General features: G+C 51.4%; 1 protein-coding gene across 1 annotated transcript; it reads left to right on the top strand.

The window, feature by feature from the left end:
* Positions 1 to 5478: 5478 nt before the first annotated feature.
* Positions 5479 to 23024, top strand: IL12RB1 (interleukin 12 receptor subunit beta 1). The gene is made up of 15 exons (XM_050934297.1): positions 5479 to 5545; positions 9638 to 9752; positions 10731 to 10900; positions 11468 to 11625; positions 13337 to 13382; positions 14159 to 14269; positions 14449 to 14522; positions 14939 to 15155; positions 15599 to 15772; positions 16321 to 16419; positions 17866 to 18012; positions 18385 to 18528; positions 19924 to 20020; positions 20113 to 20194; positions 20829 to 23024. Exons 1-15 carry the CDS (start codon positions 5503 to 5505, stop codon positions 21285 to 21287), a joined length of 2136 nt encoding a protein of 711 aa, XP_050790254.1. The 5' UTR covers positions 5479 to 5502; the 3' UTR covers positions 21288 to 23024.
* Positions 23025 to 23630: the final 606 nt, after the last annotated feature.

The following is a 23630-nucleotide window of genomic DNA, read 5'->3' on the forward strand; positions in this document are numbered from 1 at the left end:
GTCTGAAGGCAAGATAGTAACCGACTGCTTTTCCTTTTTCCCTTTGTCTGTGCGCCTGTCTGCTTGCTCTCTGACGCCCCTTTGCCTTCCTCTTCTGACGTTGATCTTGGCAGCTCTTTCCTTTGGCTCCAAACTGGCCCTTTCCTTGCTCTCGCTCTCTCTCTGAGTTTGGGCTCATCTTTCTCTGAGCCTCTGTCCACAGCCTCTAGCTCAGGCCCCCCAAAAGGATCATTGACAATTAAGAGATTCTTGACTAGACAGACCATCCTCTTCTGCATCTCCATAACTCTTGTGACAGCCCTGGCCTGGGCTATGTGAGCCTGGGGCTGTAGATAAGCTCATTATTCTTGGCTTCAGCAAAAGCAGCCTACAAGCTCCAAGCAAGCTATGCTTTTAAACCTGAGTTAATTGGACTGCACTGCAGTATTTGCTGGGAGGCTCCACTCTGCATCCAGCCATTGAGAGAACATCTCTCCCCGCTGCCTCCTGTGCCGCAGACACGTCAGGAAGTCCAGTTCCTCCCCTGGTTACGGTCAGTCACTAGTTGTGATACTCCCTCCCAGATGATACCAGTGTCTTCAATATCCTCTGGCACTGTCTTCTGCTAGTTCTCCCCTGGCCTTCCTCCCTTTCTCTTTCCTCCCTCAGGCACCCAGTTCAAAGCTGGCTTAGCACATCTCCCATCTTCCATGTGGGATACGTGTCCCAACGTCCTGAGCCGTCTTTCTTTGACGATAGTTTCTAACATGTCTGGCTCTGGCAGCTCCCCAACTTCCATTTGTTGTTTTGTCTTTCCAGGAAACGTGTAGCGTCTTCCTCAGCCATCTCTGAAGGGCCACCTCCAGTCTCTTCTTGTTAGCGCCTGCCCTCGGCCAGGTCTCTGCGCCATGCAGTAGCGTGCTCAGCACAGTCGCATGATATAATCTGACCTGTAGTTAGGAGTGGACACCTCTGCTTGGCCAGGTGTTGTTCATGCTTCCAAAAGTGGGGATTGCTTTCTGGGTCTATTACTGGGCTACAATTCAAATCTTCAGCAAGATACCGCTGGCTCGGACGCAACGATAGAGGAGAGGAAGTGAATTCTCTGTCACTCAGAGAATGGCAGCTCTGTCACTGTGTTTTCTGCAGACATTTCCTCTTGCTCTGGTTCCCTTTCGCCACTCTCAGATAGAGTTGCAGAGTGCCCGGATATCTGCCTCGCAGCGTGTGGTGCTGTCAAAGGGGAAGATGCTTTCAGGAAGATGCTGTCCCTGTTTGCTGTCCCCTGACTTAAACTCACTCACCCTCCTTCCCATGATAGCAGGCAACCAGACGAGGGAACCACAGTATTTGCAGAAGTATTAGTAGCTCCAGGACCTGCCAAGCCAAGGCTGCTGGAGGGACGACACAGGCTTATCCAAGTACATGCCCTCTTGCTGGACTCTAGGTTGGTAGTTCCCAACCTTTGCAGGTACCTGTGCTGTTTTACTAAGAGGAGGTTTCATTGCACCACCCAGTGCCTGTGGTACAGTCTGGCCCTGCTAGAGGACTACTGGCGAGCAGCAGTGGCGCACCGGGGCCCAGCACGATGGCCAAGCACATGTAAGCAAGGCAAGGGAAGCCTCAGGTTCTACTCATGTTGCTATGCTGCATTCACCACAACAGCATCAGGGAACCATCCAGTAGCGCATGAAATGACTTGACTAGCATCTTCTGCAGCCAGTCGCCAAGGTCTGAAGCACTAATTCCAGTTAGCAGCCCCCACCAGAGACTGATGCCTGAGACACTAAACCAGGGCCCAACCCATCCAGTTGGAGAGACTATCGTAATGTCCCCCTTGGGGCTGGGAGTAGCAGCTCCACCAGCCCCTCTGCTATGCCATGCCCTGTCTATGCTGGAGCTCTGCTTCCGCCCCGCTTCATTTGGAGCCAGGCTATTTCCAGCTGCCAGCATGGTCGGGTCTTGTCCCCAGCGAGTTTACCACCAGTCATGTTGCATCTCTCCTCATCTCCGTCTGGATGGAATATCAGACCGTGGCTAAAGCCGGGATGCCAGAGGCTGCGGCATCGCAGGCAGTACCAGGGTCTGTCAGGCAACTGATACCACCAAGCATAAGTGACGTGCAGCGCTCTGAGCAGTCAGGCCCGGTGCACTCTGCTCTATGCTGCAGACTGAAAGGGCTGTAGCATCTCTTCCCGCCAGCTGGTGTGTGACCAGGCTCCGATGTTAATTCAGGCACAGCAATCTCTGCTGAGAAGGGCCAGGGGATCTCAGCCTCAGTTTCCTGCCCTCCCTGTGGAATCAGGATCCTTGGCAAAGGGATAAGTGGGCATTGCTGGCTGCATAGCTCTGTCCTCCCAGGCCAGTCAGAGACATCCCATCAGTGTGAGCTCTGACCTGGAACCACTACAGCCAGAGCAGCACCTGCTGATCCTAATTCTAAAGTGCTGGCTCTGCCTGGGATAGTGTCTCCCTGGTCGCAGCCTGCTACATACACACTGTTAAGGGAGTGACTCCTACAGTCCCAGCAGCAGGGGCATGTGCATTTCCTGCTGCAGATCCTGGGGCTGATCCCTGCTGATGGTTGCGGGGCCCTGTGTGGACACAGGGTGCTGTAGCAGCCATGACGGCTTGGAGCACCACATGCACAGCACTCTACAGCTGGTGGATCTGGGGGACAACACAGCCCTGGTCAAAGGCTCCTGGGCAGCTCCTGTAGCACTGGCCACAAGCTAGGCAGCGGGAAGGTGGGAGGGCTGTGTGCCTGCCCTAGAAGAGCTGGAGGTTTCCTACCATAGTACAAGAGCTGGGCAGAGGCCTGAGGCTCGCAGTACATTCGCTTGCCTGAGAAGAACAAGTTGCATGCACAGTACTGGGCATGCAAGCAGCTGCAAACAAGAGTCTTGACCGGGTTAGTCCTGGCCGTGCCACAGACCTGCAAGGTGACCTCGGCAGGGCCACACAGAAGTGTTTGGGGGCCCGGCCCAAGATCTGAAATGGAGGCCCTGTAAAGGGTAGGGGCCTATCCTCTAGCACCCTCCTCGGTGTAGCTATGTGGTACATTCTGGATTTTAAACCTATCTTAAGATAAGATCTCATCTCTAGCTCTAATGCACGGAACCTACAGGCCCAACCCTGTCAAATATTAGCATAAGGCAGTTGGGCCTAGAAGCCTTAATGTAAGTAAGTTGACCAGCAGTGATCCTAAGTCACAAGATGCCTTGAGATCTTATTCAAACAACAAGGAGTCCGGTAGCACCTTAACGACTAACAGATTTATTTGGGCATAAGCTTTCGTGGGTAAAAACCCACTTCTTCAGCTGCATGGAGTGAAAGTTACAGATGCAGGCATTATACACTGACACACGAAGAGAAGGGAGATACCTCACAAGTGGAGAGCCAGTGCACAAGATCTTATTGTGCAATATGCAGTTTTGCAGTGATCTTACATAAAATGCTGACTGGCAACCACGAGAAGTCAGTTGATACTGCTTTTGGGTTATTTTGAGTTAGCAACCTCAGCAAGTGCATAGCTGCAGGATTGCCATAGTAACCAGCTGATGTAGGTGCTAACAAGTTTGGGATAATTAATGTACTTGCCTACAGGCTAAGCACACCTCAACATGATTAGGGTGAGGAAGTTAGTTATGGGCAAAGGAGACAGAACACTTAGGAATATTCCTGGCAGCCAGCAGACCCTATAATAGGCCCATGCCTGATCTAGGTCCACTCCATACTCACCCCACAGTGGCGGCTCCCACCCCTACTCTGAGCATTGCAACTGGCACATGGAGTCACAGCACCACTCTGGTTTGGCCCGCCCTCCTCTGTCATGATGGGGGGTGTGGCTGGGCCAAACCTGGGTGGCTCTGTGACCTTGTGCACCAGGTCACACCACCACTCATTTGGGGGGCCCTCTCTGGGCCAGGGTGTGGCAGGCTTCATTCCCTGATACTTGTAAAGGGCTTGAGACCCTTGGCTGGAAGGTACCTCCAAGGGTACATCTACCCTGCAGAACAAACCAACAGCGCGACAGAGTCTCAGAGCCCCGGTCAACTGACTCTAGGTTTGCGGGGCTACAAACAGCAGTGTAGATACTCACACGCAGGCTGGAGCTTGGCCTCTGAGACCCAACCCTCTGGCTGGGTGCCGGAGCCAGAACAGGAACGTCTGCACTTCTAGTTCTAGCCCTGTAGCATGAGCTTGAGTCAGCAGACGGGGGCTCAGAGACGGGCGCTGTCATGGGGTTTGTCGGTTTGACTGCAGTGTAAACATACCCTTAGAGCCCAGGAGGTCAGACTTATGGACTGAGGAGTGTGGAGAGAGTCTTCTAGGGTAAACAGCAGTAATGGCCACTTGCTTCAAGTCTAGACACAGGGAACTGGCATGAGGGGAAAATTTCAAACACATCTTACATAAAACTTGGCTTCTTGTAAACTTTCCTGAGGGCTTTGCCCTCTCCCCAGGCAAGTTTGCTAATTACTTCTTTATTTAAACAAAGAGGTTTTCCTATCCTAGCCCATCTTCTCCTTTTGTGGATCCTCCAATGAACTGCTGTGCTGAATTTATTACAGGCACAGTTATTTCTACAACAGGTTGTGGTATCATAAGCAAGGGATCATGCCAGGATCCGATCAAACGGGAAGCTAGGGCTTAAGGGAACTATTTCATCCGAGGAGAAATTGCAGCTCCGTGTTCTCATCATGAAAGCACCTGCTTAAAGAGATGAGTTTTTCTCTGAAATAATCTTGCCTTAGAAATCCTAAATAAACCAGGGATGGAAAATCCCACCCAGAAATGCCAGCATCAGAAAAACTAGGAAAACCTCCTCAGAAAAGTTTCTTCATGCATGACAAACACACTCACATGTCCCTACAAACACATGCACACACACACACACAGGGAGTCATACTCTGGAAATCAGAGAAGTTCAAACACACACACTCATGCACACCTGGGTGTGTCAGGAAGATTCTCATCTCAGTTATGCTGGTGTAAAACTGATGTCAGTGGAATGACTCCAGATTTGCCCCTCTGTAACAGGGACTGGAGTGTGAAAGACTCCAGATTCAGTCCTGTGTGATGGAGATGGACTCCGGTGTGGGGTCTGTAAGAACACAATGCTTTTGCTTACTTTGCTCTTCTCTCTCCGGTTTCTACGTGTGGTGATCTTGTGGCTTTGGTGATGCTTTCCTGAAGTAACTGAACAGAATGGTGCACACATCAAAGTGGAATAGTTTTTTTGTTTCTCTTTTGCTTTTGGTAAGAGCGAGGCATGTAATGACACCTCAGTTTCTGCTCCAATGTGCACGCACCTTTAGTATGCATGGGAAATTTGTCACCTTTTATCAGAAACGCGAGTGCCGGATGAGTTGTTGTTGGAGATTGCTCTGAGTCCAGGAGCTCTGTGAGGCTCGGGAGGGTCAATGTGCAGAGCCAGTCACTGTGCCTGGAGTAAAGTCAGCAAGCACTGAGCCCTCGGTGTTTGTTCCCCTTGGTTCTTGTGTGGGAGCCACGGGGCAGATGATGGGTTGGCTGCTGTTGCTGGCTGCGCTAGCACTGAGAGGTAAGTGATTCTGTGGCATACGGAGATTAAAGATACTGTTAAAAGAACCATCAGAGGAGCGATGCTGGATGATAATGAGGCTTCCCCGCCACTTACTTTCACTCTCACAGACCAGGGGTTTGGCAGTAAATCGTTGTTGTTTTGGGTTGGCATTGGGGATTATTTCTAAAGCAACAGGGACAGGGTCACAACTCAATTACAAGGGCTCAGTGCTGAGAATCTGCCCTGGGCAAAAGGGAGCAGGAGCCACTGGAAAAGTCAGCAGGGTTCTCTTTAGGTCTAGTTCAGATTCCATGGCAGGAAGTTTCTGCTGTTCCGCCACGGGCTGAAGTTCTTCTAGAGCAGCTTTTCCAGAATGAGTATGAGGCTGGGAGTAGAGACGAACCCTCCGTTTCAGGAGCCCATATTTTCTGGCCAATGTCTGTTACGTTTGGACCTGCATCTGAATTCCTGAAGTAGCAACGTTTGGGTTAGTTACTCCTAGGCTGTGTGTCTCTAGTGCAGAGAGCTGAGCTGAGCTGGCAGAGTGACTGGTCAGGGGAGCTGCATTTCCTGATGGTGATTAGATCACCTTACTCCTATCGCTGCTTTTTTCGCCTTCCTTTTTGTAGTCCTGACCTGAATCTCCCCACCATGGCACAACCCGCCCCCCCCCGAGATGTCTCGTTCATAGTGCCCTGGGGACACTCAAAGGTACTGCAGTGCCAGGCCTTGCTCCTGGCTGGGGGAAAGTGTCCGATTCTTCACAATCATTCTGCTGTGAGAAGTGAGCTTCCAGTCCCCTGAGAGGCAGACGGGGAGGAAAGGGCCTTTGTTCAACAACTAGCTGGTGAGTGCACTCAGCCTTATTGAGTTGGAGATGGCCAGTTGCCTGGATCCTATGGCACCCCTTGTCCTAGAATCGTAGGACTGGAAGGACCTTGAGAGGTCATCTAGTCCAGTCCTCTGCCCTCAAGGCAAGACTAAGTATCTGGATCAACCCTGACAGGTGTTTGTCTAATCTGCTCTTAAAAATCTCCTATGACGGAGATTTCACAACCTCCATAGGCAATTTATTCCAGTGCTTAACCACTCTGACAGTTAAGAATTTTTTTCTAATGTCCAGCCTAAACTTCCCTTGCTGCAATTTAAGCCTGTTGCTTTTTGTCCTATCCTCAGAGGTTAATAAGAACAATTTACCTCCCTCCTCCTTGTAACAACCTTTTATGTACCTAAAAACTGTTTTGTTCCCCTCTCATTCTTCCCTTTTCCAAACTAAACAAACTCAGTTTTTTCAATCTTCCCTCATAGGTCATGTTCTCTAGACCTTTAATCATTTTTGTTGCTCTTCTCTGGACTTTCTTCAGTTTGTCCACATCTTTCCCAAAAGGTGGTGCCCAGAACTGGGCACAATACTCCAGCTGAGCCCTTATCAGCGCGGAGTAGAGTGGAAGAATTACCTCTTATATTTTGCTTACAACACTCCTGCTAATACATCCCAGAATGATGTTTGCTTTTTTTGCAACAGTGTTAAACTGTTGACTCATATTTAGCTTGTGATCCACTATGATTCCTAGATCGCTCTACCCCAGTACTCCTTCCTAAGCAGTCATTTCTCATTTTGTATGCATGCAACTGATTGTTCCTTCTTAAGTGGAGTACTTAGCATTTGTCCTTATTGAATTTCATCCTATTGACTTCAGACCACTTCTCCAGTTTGTCCAGATCATTTTGAATTTTAATCCTGTCCTCCAAAGCATGTGCAACCCCTTCCAGCTTGGTATCGTCCGCAAACTCTCTCAATGTACTCTCTGTGCCATTATCTTAATCATTGATGAAGATATTGAACAGAACTGGGAACCCTGTGGGACCTCACTCAATATGCCCTTCCAGCTTGACTGTGAACCACTGTCTGGGAATGGTTTTCCAGCCAGTTTTTCACCCACCGTATAGTAGCTCCATCTAGGTTGTATTTCCCTAGTTTGTTTACAAGAAGGTCATGCGAGACAGTATCAAGAGACTTACAAGAGACTTACTAGAGTCAAGATATACCAGATCTACCACTTCCCCCCTCTCCACAAGATTTGTTACGCTTTCAAAGAAAGCTATTATCGGCAGGACACAGGCTGCAGCTACTGGCCTTTTTACACAACCTGCCTGGTACTGTTACAAAAGCAATAAGAACAAACAAAATTGCATTGCATGTTACAAATGAAAATTATTCCTCCGCCCAGGCTATCCCAACGAGACACGTGGGGAGCTGTGGTCCCGTAAGTCATAGGGACTGTAGCTACCTAGTGCCTTTCAGATAGAGGTGATTTTCCTCTGGGAATCTGATGCGCTCACGAGGACTTTGAGCAGAGAGAAACAGAAGCCTTGCAAGGGGGCAGTGTAAACCACACACATTCTTCCCCCCTCCCACACACCTCATGCAAACACAAATGCCACATAGACCTTCTCTTACTCCACATGCAAACAGAATCTCTCTCTTACCTCCTCAATCTCTCTCTCTGCCCCATACAAACTCATGCACTCATACACCACCTGCACATGTTCCTTAGCACACACAGACACATCAGTCACAGTCCCTCACATACTCTCTCTCTCTCCCCCCCCACCCCCATACACCCTTGGACATACCCCTGCACACACAGACACACTTGCAGTTTGGAAGCATCAAGCCCTTCTGTAACGAACTGGGAACGTTCTTAATGTTTTCTCTGAATATGGTGTTCGTGCCTCAGTGTCCCCTAGACAGTTCTTAAGTATCTAGGTGGTGGAATAAGGGTGTGTGATTGCTGCAGAGCAAAGGGCCAGTGCTCCTAAATGTCTGGCACTCTGTCTCCTAGCAACTGATGGCCTGGGCCCCTCCTCTGCAAAGTTGCCAACTGAAGGTGTTGGAGACAAAGAGATCCGGTGACCTCCTGGCCTGGGAAAGGGACTGAGCAGAGAGGAGGGGCTGGAGGGGGTTTTGGAGTCTGGAGCTGGCTGGGGTCGAGGAGTGAAGTGCAGATGTGGGGGTCTGGCTCACTGCCTCCCAGAATGGACCCGGCAGAGGGGTCCGGTTCGCTGTACCTACAAGCTCTGTTTTAGACCCTGTTCCTGTCATCGAATAAACCTCTGTGTTACTGGCTGGCTGAGAGTCACGTCTGACTGCGAAGTGGGGGGGCAGGACCCTGTGGCTTCCCCAGGACCCCGCTGGGGTGGGCTCGCTGTGGGAAGCGAACAGAGGGGCAGAGGATGCTGAACGCTCCAAGAAGAGACCCAGGAGGTGAAGCCGTGTGAGCTTCTTGCCCTGAACAAGTCTGCTCCAAGGGAGAGGAGGCTCCCCAGAGTCCTGCGTGGCTTTGTGGGGAGCAGTTCCAGAGCATCGCCCGGGGACTCCGTGACACCTTTTTACTCTTCCTGCAGAGAAGGGCAGATCTGCTGTGGACCTGGAGGGCTTGCTTCATTTAAGCCTGTGGCTAATGGAGAAGGTGCAGGCGCTTTCCCCAGTTAGACAGGCTGTGAAGCAGGCTTCCCACAGAGCCCCAGATGATCCCATAGTCTTTCTTGCACGTGGGGGGGGGGACATCTCTCTGAAGGCTTGAAAACCCAAAAGACAGATGAAGAAGCAGAGGTCAATGCTGGGCCCGGGCCGCTGCAGCATGTGCTGCGAGCAGAGGAAGGCGACGTGCTGCAGATGCTCACTCCTGTGCTGAGGTTTAGCCTGTTACCATTATCAGTCAGCCCAAGGCTAGAATCGAAGGCCAGGCCTGGAAAGGTGCCTGTCTCTTTGTCACAGGCACAGCCCATTGTAGTGTAGGGCAGTTCCTATGGATCCTGGTAAAGCTTTGCCCTGAACCTTGAATCCAGCTCCAGAGGGCAGGGTCACTTGGCAGGGAGTGAAAACCTGCAGCCCATTGTGTGGGCAGGTGGAAAGGAAAACAACACTCTGGCAAACCCCCGAATTTCTGTAGCCTAAGCAGTTCCTGCCACTCCCTGCTCTGTACAGACCCTGGTACCAGCCTCCTGCTATTCACTACACATAGTTGTGGTAATGCCTAACACTGTACATCTGCTAAGGAAATCGAACAGGAAAGAACAACTCCAACTGCTTCTTTGTGTCCCCAGGCTCTGCTGAGGATCCAGATTTGGTTTGCTACAGGAACTGCATGCAATGCAATTTCATCTGCACTTGGAGAGCTAAGACCACACCAGGAAACGCCACCTATATTCTTAAGTTCTGGTGAGTCAGAAGCCCCAACAGTGGGACCACGGGAGTGGGAAGGATAGCGCTGTGATGACGCTGTTTGCCTACCTGATGGGCACAATAGAGATGGATAGGTAGATCAAGCAAATAAAAACCCACCTGCATTATGCACCAGGGAGTGCATGGTGGTGATGGAGAAGGTATCATGGCACATCTCAAAGCACACAAAACGAAGTCACTAGTACATTTTTGGGATGTCAGGTAATGTATGCACAAAGATGCTGGGGAGATGAAGGATGGATAGAAGGCAGGGAAGGAGACAGGGGACGGAAAGTCAGAAATCCACTGGAGGGGAGGGTAAGTGGAATGCCAGTGAAGGTGATGGGGTAGGTAGGATCTGGACAGGGAGGCAGGGAACTTAGCATTCATCCATCTCCCTAAATTCTCTGCCAGAACCCCATACATAGGCACTAGAAACAAGTGAGAGTTCCTGCGTGGAAGCCTGCAGACAGTTTGTACATGTAGATGGTGAAGATATTTGAATGCCAGGTGGCCTGAGCACGCAGCCTGAGGGATAAGACTCAGCGCTGGGGTGCAGAGTGTGCACATTAGTGTGCTGGCTCCAGCAGCAGGAAGATAAGCAGTAGGGAAGAAGAACGAGATTGGCCTGCTCCCTTCCATCACCGCTGGCCATGTTGCCCTGGGCTATGCCTGGCACAGCCAGCGCAGGCCTCGCTCAGACACACTCAGGATCTAGCCCAGTTAGAGTAAGGCACCCTCTGTAGATTCAGCAGTGGGTGGGCCTTTGCCAAGAGCAGACGGTTCCAGCGTTCTTCTCATTCACGCTCCCTGGGCAAGGCTGGCTAGAGCCACACAAGGCCTGTGTAACAATGGGTCGGCCAGGGGCTGGAGGGCAGCAGTGGCACTATGGCACCACACCACAGACACGCTGCAGTCAATAACTGACACACTCTGGCAGTGGCACTGCAGCAACCAGCTTTCTTCCTTCCCTAGTTATCACAGAACCTATTCCTGCAAGGAATTCAAGATGGCATCCTCCACTCACTACCGCTTTTCTTATCGGACGTGGCCGGTCCTAGAGAACCTCACTGCCTGGGTGGAATCCCACAGTGGAGGCAGAGTCGAGAGGACCCAGAACATCACTTTGCAACTGGAGAATGCCAGTAAGCATCCCTCTGAAGCATGCTTTCTTTGTAACACTGGCCCTTGCTAGGGCAGGGGCTAATGCCAGCTCCCTTGCTGCTGCTGCTGGATTAGCAGGGGGCCACATGAGCCTCCTTAGGAAGCAAACAGCTGCTTTCCTGTGATGCAAAATCTACAGCTTGTGAAAGCAGCTGGACTGACAGGCCTGGAACCTGCATCCTCATCCTGCCCAAAGGAAGGCGGTGGCAGGGGAGGCTCCACATGTTATCCTGCCACTGTGTGTCCCAGCTCTGCCCCAGATGAGGCTAGCAGAAGAGGGAAGCTCAGTTTCCACAGCCATTTAGCCCTGAGCCCCTGTGCTGGGTCTGCCAACATGGCAGCTGGTGGCACCTGTGCTGATGTTTTCTGTGACATGGACACCACCGTGTTTGTGTGCGCGCATGTACATATATGTGTTTGCATGTATGTGCACACACAAGATCTGTTTCTGAGGTTCCCTTGGCCCTGTTGAATCACACACCACCTCCACCCATCTGCCCCACCTGTTACAAGCCCCAATAACTCCTATTGTCTCATTGTAATTCCAGTCAAATTGGATCCACTGCCGCCTGATCAAATAACGTTCTCTAAATCCAATGGTACCCTGAGGCTGACACTGCAGCAGCTAGATAACTGGATTGTCACATACGAACCATTACGAAGGGAAGCTCGGTACAGACAGATGAAGGGCACCAAATGGACACAGGTGGGTTGAACAGACACAGTGACCAGGACTCAGAAAAGTGAAGTCCCAAGGGGCAGGGATGCTAAGGCAGGTGACCCCAATCCTGCTCAGGCTCACTACTTCTCCTCCCAGTAATCCCACAGTGAGGACGCTGGTTGCAGAAGCTGATGACCAGTAATTGTCAATACCATTATGTAAGCACGTCTAGTGCACCCACCGCCTGAGCAGCTCAGTGCCCTGGTGACGTATTTCCTGCAGCCCAGCTGCTCCTTCCATCTGTTTCGTTGTGTAATAAAGTCTCCCCTTCTTTATCAGGGATGGATTATGCTGTCACCCGTGACAGGATCTGGGGCTTGTTTGCAGGGATTACATAGGAGGAAAAACCCAGATAATAATAATAAAACCCCGCAGTTTGGTTCCAGTGAAGTCGTTCTCAGACACTTTAAAGATGTGATATAAATTGCCCTTGTGCTGCACTGGCCAACAGCACCCAGGCTCCAGCACCCCACACCAGCCCTAAGGGGAGGCGGGGGGTAATGAGGGCCTGAGAGGCCAGTTAGTCTCCTGGGCTCACCTGAGCAGGAGGGCCAGGGTTAACAAAGTGAAGCCCAGCACTAGAGAGCCAAGCACCTGAGCAAAAAGGGGCTGCTGGGGAAGGAGGCTGCAGTCGGTCTCTGGGATGAGGAAGATGTCAGGGACATGGAGACACTCCATGGGGAGACTAAGCCCAGAGATCCTGCCCTGGAGTAAGGACTCTGGCAAGAGGCGTGGCAGGAATGAAGTAGCCACAGGGAGTAGAGGAAGTTCCAGTAGCAAACCCAGAAACAGACAAGAAGAGAGAGAGAGAGAGAGAGGCTGTGAAGGAAGGAGACCAGGGAAATAGCAACAAGGACTGGGACTGAGCAGACCTGATTGCTGGTTGTGGGGTCCCTGGGCTTGAACCGATGTAGAGGGTGGGCCCAGGTTCCCCTGCCAGCCACCGGTGTCATGGCATAGAGCTCTGAGCTGGCCTGAAGGCCATCTGGAGATAGCATGTGGAGAGTTGTCCTGTTGGGCTTTGTAATCCCGGAAGAGGTGGATTAAATAGTCATTAGGCCAGAGGGCCAGAACTTGGATGCTTGCTCCCAAGTTCTCATCTTTTAGCACTGCAATCCGCACTGTTCTGGGATGGAGCAGGTGCCTCGATCCTTCTCGCAGAGCAATGAAGCTGCAGGAGCTGTTCCTGCTGAGAAAGTGCCAGCTTTGCCCCTGACGGTCTCAGGCTCTCTCTCTCTCTCCTGCGTATTTGTTTTGCAGAAAACTCCTTGCATGAGGCTCATAAGAGGTGGGCTCCCCACCACCAAAGCACTTTACAAGAACATGTGAATGGTCACACTGGCTCAGACCAATGGCCCGTCTAGCCCAGTGTCCTGTCCTCCAACAGTGGTCGGTGCCAGGAGTGTCAGAGGGAGTGAATAGAGCAGGGCAGTTATTGAGTATCCATCCCCTGTCAGCCAGGCCCAGCTTCCGGCAGTCAGAGGTTTAGGGACACCCAGATCACGGGGTGGAGTCCCTGACTATCTTGGCTAACAGCCATTGATGGACCTGTCCTCTAGTAACTCATCTAATTCTTTTTTGAGCCCAGTTATACTTTTGACCTTCACAACATCCCTGGTAATGAGTTCCACAGGGTGACTGGGTGCTGTGTGAAGAAATATGGCCTTTGTATAAGCTTTATCCGGTTTGTTTTTAGGTGGCGTGTCAGACACAAGGTGAATACAAGGGTAACAACATAACAGGTCAGCTTATTATACTGTACCCTCGCAGATACAGTAAATGCCATTTAAAGGGCTTGATCCCAGCACAGTGAGAGAAACGTTTGCTGGGAAGGCCTGGGGACCCTCCCTGCACCTTCTGCCCAAGAGTTCCTCTCAATATCACTGCACGTTCCTAGGAGAGGAGCCCTCTCAGCCTCCAAGTCAACACCCCTATTGCCCAGCTCTGGTTTATGTATGAACCAGATTTGTGCAGCTGCTCACAGCCTATAAACCCTTGTGCTGAGTCCCCACGTCCCACAAAGACTCCCTCAGAAGTGCCAGGGGAACAGATACACAGGCCTGTGCTGCCTCAAAGGTAGAGAAACTGGGAGTGGGTGTCATTAGAGGAAAGTGGTGGCAAAACCTCTGTTTTGTGAGACACGCTGCAGCTGGGGGAGTGCCTGGTCGCCTCCTCTCTCCACCCTCTGCCACTTTCCAGGCATTCAGAATTACAGCTGCTGATCAAATCCATGCACTGCCAGTCACTCAAACACCCACCTGCTCCTTAACTCTCATGCTGGGAGGTAATTTCTCATCTGACACGAGCGTGGCCTCAAGCCCCAGTAGCACTGAGTAAGAGTAGTATCCCATGAATTCTGTTCTGATGCTCGGAGACCCAAGCCTCTCTGACCCCACAGGCCCAGGCTCCCTGAAACTGGCTCCAGTTACATGGCAGCCAGAAGGGCACGGTGCACATATGAAGCTGAAAACTCCTGCTGGATTGTTCACTCAGTCCCCACTGTCTTGGTTTGCTTTAGTGATATGCAACTTGGGAACAACAACAGCCTGCGAAGTCCAGATTCGGCACAAAATGGCCCATTGGAGCACCTACTGGAGCGACTGGAGCAAATCCATCTTTGTTCCTGAGGGTGCGAGATTTCACATGGTTCACTCTGTGGGCTGAAGGGCTTAGAAGAGAGGCTGCCTTTGCGGGAGGGGAGGAAAATGAAGTTAGGCAAGAAGTGGCAGCTGAGGGGAGGAAAGCCAGAGGGCAGGACTTTGCAGAGAGAAACAAACAGGTGGCCAAAATTCCCTCCTGTCATTCCAGAAATTCCAGAAGTGAATTACACGGTGGGGAGACTCGGGAGGAACGGACAGAGAAATGTGACATTCCATTGGCAGGTAATACAGTGTGTGGATGAGACAGCTCCACCACCAGACACGCAATCAGGTCCGGGACCCTGTCACAATGCAGTTCCAGAGCGCAGTGTGAATGGGGCCTCAGGCAGTCCTTTAACTCTCCTGTGACAGGGCTACAGCCCTGGCCCCTCTTGTCCAATCAGGATGCAAGCTGTAGTTCCGACATCCTCCCCCATTCAGATCCCAGATGGGTCTGTGCCAGTAACACAGCAGCTGTGACAGCAGCTTCCTGGCCACTGCATGAGGGCTGCAAACAAGCCCAGCCTGCACGACCATTTACACAAGGCTCCCCTTAATTCTGCCCAAGTTATACATACACACACACACTCACACACAGACACAGCTTCAGGGGAGCCAGAATCTCGTCACTTAGTGTCACCCTTCCAAACCCCTGTCAGGAAGCCCGTGAGGAGCAGTGGAAAGTCTATTACACGCTGGCTCTCTACATGCCAGCGTGCAGGTGCACAGAGCTGAAGAAGGAGGTCCCTGAAAAGGATGAGACAACACTGACCTTGGCTCTCTCTGGGGCAGAGTATCACCTTTCTATGAGCGCATCTAACCCAGCAGGGAGAGGCCCTGTGCGGACGTATCGCATTCCTCCAGAACATCGCACAGGTACAGAGACCTCGGCTCCCGCTCCCTGCCTCAGACCAGCAGTCCCTCCAAAAAGCCGCTATCCTAACAAGCCTCCTGAAAGGATCAGACCCATCCACTGCTGGCCCTGCTGCCGTGGCCCCAGACAGGGACTGAAGACAGAGCACTGGGTTCCATGGCATAGCGACTCACAGCCATTTCCCTGGGTTATTTCCTTCTTTGCTATTTGAACTAACTGCATCCCCAAAGCTCTCAATGTTGTGAGGCCTCTGCAAGGGGGACAAGAGCCCACTTCTCCCTCTCTGAGCAACTGCAGGATCAGGACTTTGGGTACATAGCGAACAGAGAACTAGACTGCGCCCCTGCTCCCATGCTGCCTGCCCCTGGATGCCGTGAATTTGGTGCCATGTCTTTGTGCCGTTGGTGCCATGTTTCTGCTGAGATGTCTCTGTGTTTCCTCCCAGAAATGAGCTTTCTGAATGTCAGCTCATCTGGCAGCAACGTGACAGTGCAGTGGGCAGCAAAGACCAATGGGACCTTCTACTGCATTGAGAAGCAACCCCTGGAAGACCCCCAGGAGGACCACAAGGAATGTATCCACAAAAAACTCTTTGAGAAGGACAGCTATATGGATACAGGTAACAAGGACAAAACCCACCTCTAACATACCTTTCTTCGGCCTCCGTCTCCCAGCGCCCTCCCAATGGGGACCCTCCTCCTCTGCTAGTTGTTTGGAAACTAAATGCCCCTGTGATAACAGCCAGCCTTATCCAAACCCCCGCAGTCAGCCTGAATCTCTGCATCAATTTCAATGGCCCAAAGACAGGAAGAGTCAGTGTGAGGCAAGTGCACGGTTCCATCTGGTGCCAAAGCCAGCCGTGTTTTCCAAGTTCAATTTGCAGATGAGCCCAGGTGTCATTTGGGGCCTGTGCATGCTTTGGCCTCTCACAATGTTCCTTTACTTATGCTGGAAACTCACTCGACTTTGCGAAGTTGGGAAATCAGCTGAGATATGCAGCCTGCCTCACTTTCTCAGTGACTGTTATGGCCCAGTCCTAGTCTCACCATAGTGTAGCCAGGCCCTCCCCAGGGGATCAGGCAGTGCAGACAGAAAGGTCACTCCCATCCTCTTATCTGAGGGGGTGTGTGGGGAGGTTTGACGATATCTCCTGGTTTTATGCTCCAGGGACAGTGAAACCCAGGAAGTGTTACAGAATTGCCATTCATGGAGGGGGACCAGAGAAGCACTGGACGTTTGGTTCCATGTACCACTTTGCTACGAACAGTAAGTCTGCATATGGTGTGTTTCCACTGGGGAAGGGCAAGACCCACTAAAACTGCTTTTATCACACACGTGCTAGGCAGAGTGTGATTCACAGATGATCTAGGATAGGCAGGGCCTGTGATCCTCAGAAGAGAGGGGCTGACAGTGGAATTAGTTCTTTTTAAATGCATTGTTTGGGGGAGGGATTTTCTTCTCATGTTCTAAAAATTGGCCAGTTGCACGTAGTAATAGCCCCTCTGTCACGGAGTGTGGGGGAGTCGGGGCCCTGCACCCCGACTTCCTGCGATTCACCGTGACTCTCAGCCAGCCAGTACAACAGAAGGTTTATTAGACCACAGAAACACAGTCCCAAGCAGGGTTTGTAGGTACAACCAGGACCCCTCAGCCAGGTCCCTCTGGAGGGCAAGGAGCTTAGGGTATGGCTACATTTGGAATGTCAAAGCGCTGCCCCGGCAGCGCTTTGAAGTGTGAGTGTAGTCAGAGCTCTCCCAGCGCTGCATGTAAACCACATCCCTTACGGGTGTAGCGTGCAGCGCTGGGAGCCGCGCTCCCAGCGCTGCTGCCCTGATTACACTGACGCTTTACAGCGCTGTATTTTGCAGCGCTCGGGGGGGGGTTTTCACACCCCAGTTGCAGCGCTGTAAAGTGTGAGTGTAGCCAAGGCCTTAGACCCCAGACTCAGGGTTCCCTGCCTCTTCCCAGCCAGCCCAAAACTGAAACTACTGGTACTGCAGCAACCAGCTTTCTTCCTTCCCTAGTTATCACAGAACCTATTCCTGCAAGGAATTCAAGATGGCATCCTCCACTCACTACCGCTTTTCTTATCGGACATGTGCCCTACTGTGTCACACCCTCCCAGAGCCGAAACACCCCTCCCTCCATGCAACCTTCTACCCTCACTCAGGGAGCAAGAAATTATTTGTCACGGCCCTGCACGAAATGTGCAGGGCCCCTCAGAGAAACAAACAAGGCCACAGTCCCTGCCCTGCAGAAGGGACCATCTCAGTTTTACCTCACGCAATAAATGCATGACAAGAACTCATGCAAGACGGCGAGGGGAAGTCCTCTCCAGCCATACACAAGGGGCCTTTCCCAAACCCGCATGGCTCGCAGGGTGGCTCTTCAGAGCACTGGTCTGTATTCGTGGGAAAGCAAGACGCCTGTATAATCCTCACTCCGCAGAGGCAAGAATTCTTTAGGGACAGGCAGCCCTCTAAGGGTTCAGTCTGTGTTCAAGCAAAGGCTGAAGACTCATGTTGTCAGTTCTTATTTTCCTTAAACCATTTAGTGTGTCGCTTGTGATCCAGTGAACTGAAGTTAGCAGGTTATGGGCAGATGAAATAAGCCGGGGTGAGAAGATCCACAGCTTCCTGGCCTGTTTTCTAGCTACGAATCCATGTGCACTCAGCCAATTACTGCTTTTCTTTCCTACCTCCCCTTTCATAGCTTCTTTGGATGGGCCCATTCACATCCGGAACATCACAGCAAACTCTGCTTTCCTGCTGTGGAAGCCATCACTGCTCTCCCAATGCCCCGGCATGCTGAAGAAATACATCATCTGCTACACAAGTGAGCAGGACAACGGAATGGCACGTGAGTGTGAAACACCTAGCTTTGTCTCCCTTCCAACGCGTTACCGACCCCAGCGGGCTGAGGCATGGCCAGCCTCATAGGGAGGCAGTGCTGAGCTGGGCAGAAATCAGCCAGTGAGCGCACCGGTCAGTGAGTCCACGTGCCAAATAGATCTAGGGACAGGAGCACAGAGAGAAGCTGGGCAGGGCAGGGAGATAGAAAAAGAGACTCAAGGGAGGAAAGAAGGGGGCTGGTGGGCCCTGTTCTGTAGGTGGAGGGTGTGGTAAGCAGTTTAAGAACTGAAACTGGGACAAGCTGTTTCAGAAAGAAAGCAGAATTGGGAGGAGTTTCCATGCTGTTGATAGCTCAATTAATCAGTCATCATCTACTCAGATCATGAAGTGAACTCCTCAGCGACGCACTACACCCTACAGGACCTGCAGCCCAGCACCTCCTATCGAGTTGGGATTCAGGCAGCCACAGCAGACAGAGATGGGTCCTGCAGTCCCCGGCACCTGTTTAACACCATGAAGCTCGGTAACAGCCACTGGATCCTTCCCCCCATGTTTGCTTGGCCCAGGGCAGGGTCTGAAGTGAACATGTTGCAGGAGCTGCTTGAGGCTCAGACTCTCAGAAGAGGCTCTTTCTGCCTGCGGGAGTTTCTCTTCTCCCGGGCACCGGCATCTCTTCTCTCCTGCAAGCAGAGTGATGCAGTTTTTGCAGAAGCTGAGGGCAAAGATGCTCACAAAAGCAAAACCAGGAAAAACAGAAAAGTCTGTGCTTCCCCCAGGGGTCCAACGATCAATGGGAAACATGTACTTCTCTTTGTATTACGGCAGCTCCCAGAGGCCCCAGCAGAGCTCAGATCCTGCTGTCTTAGCCCCTATACCAGCATGCAGGGAAAGACTTTACAGTCTAAATAGGTAAGGCAGGAAGGGAGGATTGTGTTCCCCTTTTCCTGATGGGAGCTGAGGCGCAAATGGTAAGAAGTGATCTACCCAAGATAACACCGTGAGTCTGTGGCACAGCCAGGAATTAAATCCCAGTCCCCCTAGGCCTAGCCTGTGGCCTGAACCACAAAACCACCTTTCCTGGAGTGGCTAAAGCCCTGACCCTGTCCCCTGGCCTGGCCACAGCCTCCCTGACTGGAATCTGCCCTTACACGCCACAGGGGCAGCTAGACAGAGGCCAAGCCCTGCCAGAGTCAAAGACTTGCTAACACCCAGCCCCACAGGCACCATACAAACAGGTCACCCCTCAGGAAAGGGACCCAAGGCCTTGGCACTCCTTGGGCGTGTGCTACCGGCACTCGGGCTGGCAGGGCCCATAGGGAACATCGATGCTGCGCTGGGCGAGAGCCTCCCAGGCCAGGCACAGACTAGTGTTAGAGGGGCTCAAGCAGCTCAGGTGGGAGCTGTGCTCTCAAGCCTGCCTGTCCCCCTAGGCTCGAGATACAAGCTGCAGCCCGAGTTGCCATGTCCACACTGCTTGAGCCCCTGCTAGCCCCACTCTCTCCCCCAGGGCTGCTCACTTCCAAGTGCAGTGTGGACATTCATCACCCAGCTCCCTCAAACATAGGTGCCATTCCCAGTAGAAACAAGGGACCAGCACAGAACGCCAACACACGCCTCTATTGGGAAGGGTGGCGTGCCAAGGAAAGCAACCAGGGCATCCAGGGATTGTGCTGGGGGAAGAAGACTATCCATGTTCATGCCCACAGTGTGGTCACCTCAAGGCTCAAGCCATAGGCTATGCTAGTCCCTTCACTCCAGCACATCCTTGCCTCCTTGGCTGGGAACGAACGCCAAGTGCTGTCAGCGGGACACTGGGACTGGGGCAGGGTGGGGAATAGTCACTTGTACAAATGTTTTCCGTGTCCCATGTAATGCCAGTTCCAGAGTGCTCTAAGAGCAGAACTGTGTTTCCTCCTAGGTCCCAACCCTGCAGAGTGGAAGCTCAACCTCAGGTACCTCAGTATTTTCCTAGGCGTCCCTGTCCTGGCTGTGTTTTACCACTTCCTCAAAAAGAGGTGAATGCACCGACTTTGCCCTCCCATTGCTCCCATTCTCCCTGCCCTTTCGCTCTTCTGCACATTAACCAACCTCTGCCAATGTCTTCCAGGGCCAAGAAAATGCTATTCCCGCCTCTGCCCAACCCCATGGACAGCGAAGCCATCAAGTTCCCAGCTGAGGAGATAAGCCAGGTCAGTCTCTGACTCTGAACTCACCCCTGGGAAGAAGCTACAGGCCAGGTTTGCTGTGGGGAAGACGATAACTCGTGAGACACAAGTCAGAACATTGTCTGAGGGAGAGTAACGCTGCATGGGGAGTTGTGATCAAACCAGGCGTTGCAGCTCTCATGTAATTGCTGAACAATGTTCCAATAAAATATTAATTTGAGCACATCTGACCCCCAAACCCTGCCCCAAAAGGCCTAACATAGGGCGGGAAAGGTCTGGACCAAGTGCCATAGATATACAGACCCACAGTCAGCAGCAGAATTTGAAACTGGGTCCCTCAGCTCCCAAAACACAGGTCTCTTCCCACCCATGTTCAGGAAGCGCTCTACAAGAAGCAGGCTCTTAGAGTCGCTGTGGCCAGTAGCAAGCGGGAATCCAATCACAGGCCCTAATTCAGCATATGTCCCAGCAGCCTGGTGGCAGGCCCAGGCAGGGTCCGAGAGCTTGGAATTGTGTAGCTTTTTGCCTGAAATGCACCAGAGTCTGTTCTGCCTTCGGCATGTCAACATGATGGTTTGTACTCAGCGCACAGAGGACTGACACACACATGCCCCACATCAGGCTGCTTTTCACTGAATACATGCTTTGTCCTTTCCAGGTGAAGCCACGGCCAGGCTTTGTGGAGCCGTCAGAGAAAATCAGCCCAACAGGACCGCTGGTGACCAAGTTTATCTCGGACAAAGGGGAGCCTGATATGAACACAGAGACGCATTCGCTGCATCTCTACACCGTGACTGAAGAAACGGCAGAGATGTTACAGGCCAAGGAGGGGCAGGCAGGCTCTGAGAATGACCTGCCATTTGAGTATAGAAGGCAGGTGCTTCTGACCCCAGCGGAAGAGGAACAGGAAGAAGATGATTTCAGAGAATTCGCTGGTGTTTGTGGTCAAAATAACCTTGCCGAAGCAGGCACAGGGCCTTCTCAGCCCCACCCAGACGAGGGTGCTGCCATGGAGCAGACAGGGCTCTCTCGGCCTCTGGTACAGCTCTCCTTGCTGCTCTCAGACAAGCCCGTCATCATAAAGAATGAGGGCAGCTTTGACCTTTTACATAAGTGAACCTTGTCTTGAGGGTTCAGCTGGGACAGCCTGGGAAGACAGAGTGTTGCAGTGACAAGGCACCATGTGCTCAGGCCTGTCTGGGCAGAGACCCCATGGTGCAGGACACGGGAGCCTCAGCAGATCTCCTGAGAGACTTCCGATCTCAGTCTCTTTTTTCAGAGTTTGAATGTGAACTCTTTGCAGCAGGGGCTGTCGTTTATTATACATGTCCCAGTCCCACAATGAAACACTGAAGAGGAAGACAGATTTCAGAGCAGTAGCCATGTTAGTCTGTATCAGCAAAAACAAGGAGTTGTTTTTACTGAATAGGATGAATGAACTGTTCAAACATCCTTTATATTTTGATGTGTGAGAAAAGGTCCCACAGTCCAGCCATGGTCTCCTATTTTCTCATATTCCAGAGCCCCTTTCCTTGATTAGTATCAGGGGGGAGCCGTGTTAGTCTGTATCCACAAAAACAGCAAGGAGTCTGGTGGCACCTTAAAGACTAGCAGATTTATTTGGGCAGAAGCTTTTGCATCTGAAGAAGTGGGGTTTTTTAGCCACGAAAGCTTATGCCCAAATAAATCTTTAGTCTTTAAGGTGCCACCAGACTCCTTGTCATTTCCTTGTTGAGATTCTGTACGGTGGCAATAACCAGGGGTCGTGATTTTGCAGGCGGGAGTTTCCTTACAGAATGGGGATCATCTCATCACCTAAGAAATCCCCAGAGGTTTGTTCTTGGCACCGATCAGGAACACGAGCACGCTCCTCTGTTTGTAAATGTGCGTTCCCTCTGCTGCCCCACGCCAAACAATCTCACTTTCAGCAAGAGAGAATCCCTCAGCTCACAGGCCTCTGGAGCAGGGTGTGTACTGCTCACGATAACCATGTACCACTGAGTCTCTGAGTCAGTGTCGGTCTGTGGAGTCAGGCCTCGCACCGCAGACCCTACTGGAAAGGATATACCAACTGCTGAACAAAACCATTCCTGGATAAAGACTTTGGTCACTAAAACTGACAAGCTGGTTACAGATCCAAGTCTCTGTTCACCCACTACGCACAGAAGCGCAAATACCCAATAATGCCAAATGAGGGGGTGGTTTTAGGATGCAAAAATGGAGAATAGAATCAGCTAGAGACTAACAAACGTATCTCCCTTTCAGATTTGTGCTAGGGTTTGAAGCCAAGGTGGTGCTAATGACCCCTGCCTGCTTAATATAGTTTGTATAGTAGGAAGCTTGGAGAGCACCAATAGGCCACACGCAGTAATAGGAGCGAATCCTCGACTCAATGCTTATTCCGTGGGTGAAGCTCAGAGACTAGCTTTCATGTTTCAAGCTTAGGCTGTTGCAGGTAATTCGTGTCTTATTTAAGGCAAGGTTGAATCAGCACTGGGGATTGAGGGTTAACTTGTGGTTTGGCCTACATGACACATTTCTCGGAGACAGTCTCAGCACATGCTGAATGTTCAAAAACATTTAGCAGCTCAGGAAAGTACAGGGAAAACCTGATGCTACCAGATGCTCAGCGACCTTCCCTGCACAAAAACATCAGCGGCATATGAATCAGGCTCAGTGGGCACACAGCTACCTGAGACACAGTTGGGGAGCTGCCTTGTCCTTCACCCTGCAAAGATACCAGCTGCCTAAAAAGGTGAATCTAGTCCCAATGCCACTGGTTAATGCATGTGCAGAGCTGCTCAGCTCATATAGTACCAATAATCACTGTACTGCAAAGTGATCGGAGTTTGTAGGGTGAATTTATTATTAATAAATAATGTGCCAGATTTTAGTGAATCTCTTTTTGCTTATCTTCCTTATTCACCCCTGCCATAGTTTACATGTAAACCCCCGCCCCCAGAGTAAAATAGAGAGCTCCCCTCAAAAAACAATTATATAAAACAACAAAATCCAACTACAACAAATATTGTGGTACTAACCTAGTGTGCAAACAATCATTCTGCTGGCATGTTGCATCCCTTTCTCCTCCACTTGCTCTGTCTATTTAGATGGGAAACTGTTCGGGGCAGGGACTGTCTCCTACGCTGTTTAAGCAGTGCTCTGATCTCAACTGGGCTGCTGGGTGCTATCGGAATAGAGACAAACAACAAGTGAAGGTGTTAGTAATGAGAGTGTGTCTCTAGAATCCACGTCTGATCCCAGCAGTCCCTAGCATTGCCTGGAGTCCACGGGGTGCTGTGAGTGCAAGCGTGGCTTTGCTCCAATCTCGTCAGAATTCCCATAAACAAGATCTTTGCTAGAAAGAACCAGGAGATTTTGGGCACAGAGCAGAACAGTTTTCCTGGAGGTGGAGGGAGAACTAATCCTCACGGTCAGATCTCTGCAGATGCAAGAACAT

The sequence above is a fragment of the Gopherus flavomarginatus genome, chromosome 24, assembly GCF_025201925.1.
Source record: "Gopherus flavomarginatus isolate rGopFla2 chromosome 24, rGopFla2.mat.asm, whole genome shotgun sequence".
In the NCBI taxonomy this organism is placed as follows: Eukaryota; Metazoa; Chordata; order Testudines; family Testudinidae; genus Gopherus; species Gopherus flavomarginatus.